Here is a 6481-nt window from a genome sequence, read left to right on the forward strand (position 1 = left end):
TACGTGCTGGATTCCATGTCTCAAAAATATTTGATTCAGTTTGTTTATGAAGCGCACAATATGTAAAGACATTAAAGGCAAGTTCGGAATCTTTTTTTTTATAATAAATTATTTTTTTTATGAAAATAGATTGAAGCACAATCTAGTATACGATGTTATTTTAAAAATCTAGAGTACGAATAGATATTTGTTTGTACTTGTGGATAGCTGTATGTAAATATTTATATATGTGATATTTCCTAACCTAATTAGATATTACATATCGCTCATGTTTAGTTAACTAGTAATAATAATAATTAATTTCTGATGAAGACAAGGAAAATTGATTTCGTAATATATATATATATAAACTTTATTTCTTTGGTTTGTTCATAACATATAAAATATTACCTGCTAATAAAATATGAAAAAATAAAAGTTTAATATTATCTCACAGAGATGTAATCTCCACTACAACTGTTGTCATTACACAAAATAATTACAATTCACTTTGACTTCTGAATAATATGAATGTAAAAGGCAGGAGCTTCGTCTTCACATTTATCCAGTGGTTTGAAATCGCCGTAGATATTATGTTTAGAATCCTCCCCAAAGATTTCCCGAAGCATGCCAGAGAAAGGCTCCAGTCGATGTGGATAATATGATAAACGGAAATGGCTATTATTAAAGAAGAAACAAAATATTATTGATAAATTATAAATAATATAATTATACATATTTACAAATAGTTCTATCCTTTAATGATATTTATATTTCATAAATAAAATTATATTGTCGCTCTCATGAGTGATTAAATAATTTGATTTTATTTATCATTTTAAAGGGTGAACCCAGTTTTCCAGTAAATCACCAATATTTCAGAAGCAGAACGTTAAAGCTTGCGATACGCTAACATGATCAAGATGAGAATCAAAATGAAATCTAGATCTATATATTTAAGCACACACTTCACAGATTTTGATTGTTTTTTGTTTGAGTAAATAGTATTTTCAAGATTATATCCATATTGTCATACATTGAAATTACTCGCTTGAGAAGTTAACTCTTTTCTTTTTTTACGATTACCCACTCGAAAAACTGAACACTTTCTTTAGGATGAGTATATTAGCATTAAAAATATACATAATGTCATTATTGCAGTCATCTAATTCAGAAAGTGAACACATCTATATTAACGAGTAGCCAGTTTCAGTGAACATTACGAGTATGGAAATTGTATTTTTAAGGGAATTTAATAACGGTTTCAATTGAGTATTTAAACGAAAAAAAAAAAACACAAATCTTTCGCCAGTTTCAAACATTAATAAGAAATAATAGCATTTACAAAATTATTGTTACAAGTCAAAACGCCATTTTTGTTTAAATTCCATAGCAAACTTAATTCACGATACAATTTTCGTTGTATTGGTTGCAAAGTACTTACAGAATACTTATATACACCAGTACTTACTCGACTGTAACTCCAGCATAACGTCCTTTCTTGGTAATGGCAGTATCGGTGCTGTCAAATGTATTCTCCAAGTCAGAAATGTCCATGGTGTAGTCGAGTGTTACCAATGTTGGTTTAGAACTCTGGTACAACACGGAGGTCTGAATGCTCTTAATATGTTTACTCTATAAAACAAAAACTAAATGAGTATTTTTTGTATTGCACACGTCTCGGGAATGTTTCGAAAATCTAAAGATATTTTACTGATAATTCCAACTTTTTAATTTAAATTGCATTAAATGGTTTATTATATTAAAGTTTTCTACTCCAGAATATTTATTACATCAATTAGGCTTAGGGATCAAGACAACAGGCAATTCGTCTACAAATCTTAGGTAAATATAGGAAGCAGTTCTTGATGGAGTCAAATTCAAATAAATTATTTTTGAAATATTAACTAGGAGACACAATTTTTGTATCACCCATGCACAGCAACGCTAAAATCAGGGAATCAATTCCCCATGATGGACAGCGCAGATAGCCCACTGTGTAGCTTATATTTTCGTGGAATATCCTTGTTCCAATTTAGATCAGCGAGAACTTGATGGACTTACAATGATTAAATCTGAGATTCGATTCACTGTATTATTATAATCATTATTAAAATTTCGTGATATACCAGTAAGTTTTATTAGCAGGAAAACATTACCTTATGTCTATCATGTACGTCATATGCCACCAAATTGATCAAACACAAAACCATTGTGTGTGAATTTATTTAACCACACAAATAGAAATTAACTTCTAGTATTATAGTGCAAGAAACTTCAAACTTACATTGTAGTAGATGTTCACAGCTGGTGTACTTCCTGTATCGATGATGTAGTCATAGTTACGATGGTCGATGATCAGATAACCGCCGGGCTTTATCATCTCATAGAAGTTCCTGATGGCAGTTTTGTGGTTTTCCAGATCTCCTCGAAAGTCTGGCAAGTGGGCAAATGAGTTTCCAAGACAAATCACACAATCAAATCCATCTCCAGGCTTTACGATATCTTCTGCCAATGTTAGCCAGTTAGCTTCTTCAATAACTACAAAGAAAGAAAAGAAAGGAGTTCACATTCTGGCCCTGCAGAGTCTACTTAAGTATTGCCCCTGTTATTTCATTTCATTTTTAAGATTTTTCTCTAAAAATTCAAGCCAGAAAATTCACTAGTGCCGCCAATCCAGGATGAAGACAGTTCGTACTTACGGAGGCAAGTCTGTCTTCTGAGAGTCATCATCTAAATCGCAGATATTCTTCCACACTCACCAAATCTGGAGGTCACAAATCAATTAGTCTGGAGATAGAATTGAGATCAAAATCAGTGCAATGCAACACCAACTTGACTTTCTCAATGTACACAGGTCACATCTTCAACAATTGCTGAACACTGATGGAAAAAGCAAATAGCACACATGTTAATACTGAAAAACATGACAATATTTTCCTTTGTCTAATTTTGTACTTAATGTTATATTCAAAATCCTGTAATAAGATGAGATTACCAGTTTCACTCATAAAAAGCTCCTATAATATAACTAAACACAATTAACATTGCATATGAAATAACAGTTGGAGTTCTTTATAATAAGATATATAATAGTAAAAAGCCTTCACTAAACGCTCCATCTCATAAGTTCACTTTATACCAGAAGATCTTGGATTCAATGTCTAAAACTTAGGAATTTCGATGTGTTGCACTTTTGTCAAACATGCGCATTTTGCTCTACTACTTACCTCTCGGGTTCTTTTATTAAATATTAACTATTTTCTTCTTACTGTGGTTCGTCATCGCCATTTCATTTTTCTTCAAACTTTATTAATCATATTATTTATAAGGTAAAGATTTCACTTTTTTTAACATAATCTGCGACACTGTCGGTCGCTGATGACTAGAGTTGTTTCCTATCACTTCTAACTTGCACCAGACATTGAACGTGTTTAAACCGCAACAGGTGTAAAGCAACTAATTTCAATAGCATCATTTTTCGCCGAATCGTATGTCGTCACTCTATTTTTAAATACAGATTTATCTCCATTTTCGTCTCGTAATTTCCATTTATATTAGTTCATAGTTGCTGGCCCCCTGGTGGCTCAGCGGCAAGTCTGCGGGCTTATAACGCAAAAAAAAAGTAGGTTTCAGTACTCGCAGTGGCCACAAAGTTTTATTTCCAGTACACAATGACTGGCTTGGAATCACATCCATGTTTGCTTACACTTATATATATATAACTGAAATGAAATTTCCAAAGGATATTTAAGGTATAAATAACAATACTGTTTTCTCATCACATTCTATACCTACCCCAGGCATCAAAAGCGGGGTCTTTTCTTCTGTTCCATCTCTCTTTAAGAGCGTACTTTAACATCTTATCACTGGCATCCACACTTGTCACTTTGAACCCTTCTTCTAACAACATTATTGAGTCGATTCTGTTAAAAAAAAATACCGAAATAAATGTTTGTGGTAGTTACAGCGTTTTTCTATCTCTACATCTTTCGTTTAACACATAAGGATTGGTTTTGTTCACTCTTTGGGATTTTTTTATCTTTATGAATGAATAAAGATTTGGTATTTTCAATATGAACAACACATTGTGAAATACGCGAGCTAGACGACGAAGTCAGAGATACCTCCCTCCCCCTCCCGAAGATTGAAGCATAGCTATTAGACAGCAGCTACTCTTACCCCAATAGCAAGATTATTTGTCAATGTTATAACAATTGAAAGTGCGCAAAGTGTTTAACGACATATTGCGGCTCGAATGTTTGACTTTCTCATTCGTAGCTCGATATATTGACCATTAGGCTAGGTCCGTCTCCACGAATATAAAGAAAAACGCTAACTGGACTGAAACCACTGTTTTCCCCTCAAAACGTGTTTTATAACGATAAGCAAATCCTGAGCTATAAGTATAATCTCAGAATAGGTAGAAAAAATAAAGCATAATGGCATCACATTACTCAGCTGTGCTTGTAAGACTTTATATCCGCCAGCGCTACATACACGGTGTAGTCTAAAGTCTACAGATCAGTTTAACGAGACTTTAACCTGGAATGACGCGACTTTAACTTGGGAAGGGTATATGATCTTGTCAACAATGTAGGAATAGTGACGTTGAAATATAGTTTCTCTTCCTATCCATTTCGAGACTAAAATTGTATTAAATTAAAAAAATAACTTGTAACAATGAAAATTACAGTTTTATTTTCGTATAAAACAAGTACTTTTCGTTTAAAAACCTTAATGAAAGGTAGGGATTTTTTGATAAAATAAATAATAAGTTTGTTAACAAAACTTTAATCTTATTCACCTCTAGAAATTAGTTATGAGCGTCCCTGAATTTAAAATACTGACCAGAGAAACAGTAAGCCAACGGTACCTATCGCTACAACGACTACGTTAGCTCCTTCAAACAAAAACTGATTCACTGTCATTTTTATAACGTGATCACAAATGAAACTGCTGAGCAAATTAAGCAGTATCATATCTCGTACCCCAGAACCTTCGATCCGCAGCCCGACACATCAATCACTAGAACACCCAGCCAAATTCCAAGTCTATCAAAATTGAGAATGAAAGAAGAGCAAATAAAATATTGAACTTTGCGCTACGTCAGAGTTTTTCGGCATTTTTAACTACTACTAATAAACTGCGTTACAAGTTAAGACAGTAGTTTTGACAGTTTTCTCAAATGTTTTTGCCAAAATATTTTTTGTAAATATAATAATTTATAAACTTTTTCATTAACACCCTGTTTAGCGCTTTGTAACAAATCAGATATGAATATGTTTGGTGTACAAGAAATTATTACAGATATTAATATGTCTGATGTACAAGAAATTACTACAGTTCTGACTTAAATCTACCTTAAACAACTTTCTATACTCACCCAGTGCCGCAAGCTACATCAAGAACGTGTTTACAGCTGTGGTCTCTCAAGAGACCAGTCAGAAACATGCGATAATGTTTCGTTCTGAATGTCTTATCTCCAATGTAAACCTCCCACACTTTGGCAGCTTTCCCGTCGGCATATTGATCAGGCAACCCTTCAACTCCAACACCAAGTGATCTTGTACGGTACACGCTATCGACCATGGTGAGCTCAGGAACTGGGTGTCTCGTAGCAGCGAGGTTAACTTAGGGAACTGAAGAAGGGTTCCAAGTTCGTTTCTCATATAGTCTTCACACGTGGTTATCGCCAGGGGGGGAGGTGAGATGAAAATCTTGTTTGATTGGTTAAATGGATGAGATCGGACAACGTTTGTCTTTGATGACTCCACGTACAGGACTTTAGACCTTATGTTGTATAGAATCAAATGATACACATAACCTTCTTATTTTGCATCAAAACCATTTATGGTATCGAGGTATTTCGCAACTTTTAATAGAACATGCTATTCACGTGATGTTGATCCGAAAAAAAAATGTGGATACAGACATGTACAAGATAACTTTAGTAGAAAACATGTGACTTTAAAGAGGGAATAAAGTGATAAACAAGAAATAACTGTAAAAACTAGATCAAACCGGTTCATCAGAGGCGCAACAATTATTTAATTATGGCACTTTTCACAGCAATCTTTGATATATATTTTAGTAGAAACATCTCGTTTCAAAAATAATCTGTACTTTCGCATTCATGAGAAGTTCACAGTTTTATGCCTTAGAACTTTAAATAAAACATATCTAAATAAAGCACTAAAGGACACAAAAAACTGGAATTTATTAACCATGACGTTATTATGATTTATAGATAAACGCGCAAGTCCAACAGTAAATATTATAACATTCAAGAATTTATCTTGTAAACAATCTCGAACACAGCTGAAGCAAATTATCTGTGGTGGAAAACCACAATAACTAATAACAAGAAAACTACAATAACTAATACAAGTAATACAAGAAAACTACAATAACTAATACAAGTAATACAAGAAAACTACAATAACTAATACAAGTAATACAAAAAAACTACAATAACTAATACAAGTAATACAAGAAAACT

General features: G+C 33.0%; 1 protein-coding gene across 1 annotated transcript; it reads right to left on the reverse strand.

Moving 5' to 3' along the window:
* Positions 1–400: 400 nt before the first annotated feature.
* On the reverse strand, positions 401–5663 carry LOC106457816 (glycine N-methyltransferase-like). Its single transcript, XM_013917267.2, has 5 exons — positions 5366–5663; positions 3778–3905; positions 2267–2520; positions 1451–1614; positions 401–657 (listed from the first exon to the last, which is right to left on the reverse strand). The coding sequence occupies exons 1-5, from the start codon at positions 5569–5571 to the stop codon at positions 486–488; spliced, it is 924 nt and encodes a 307-aa protein (XP_013772721.1). The 5' UTR covers positions 5572–5663; the 3' UTR covers positions 401–485.
* Between the last annotated feature and the right edge of the window lie 818 nt (positions 5664–6481).

The sequence above is a fragment of the Limulus polyphemus genome, unplaced genomic scaffold (genome assembly GCF_000517525.1).
Source record: "Limulus polyphemus unplaced genomic scaffold, Limulus_polyphemus-2.1.2 Scaffold377, whole genome shotgun sequence".
Classification (NCBI taxonomy): domain Eukaryota; kingdom Metazoa; phylum Arthropoda; class Merostomata; order Xiphosura; family Limulidae; genus Limulus; species Limulus polyphemus.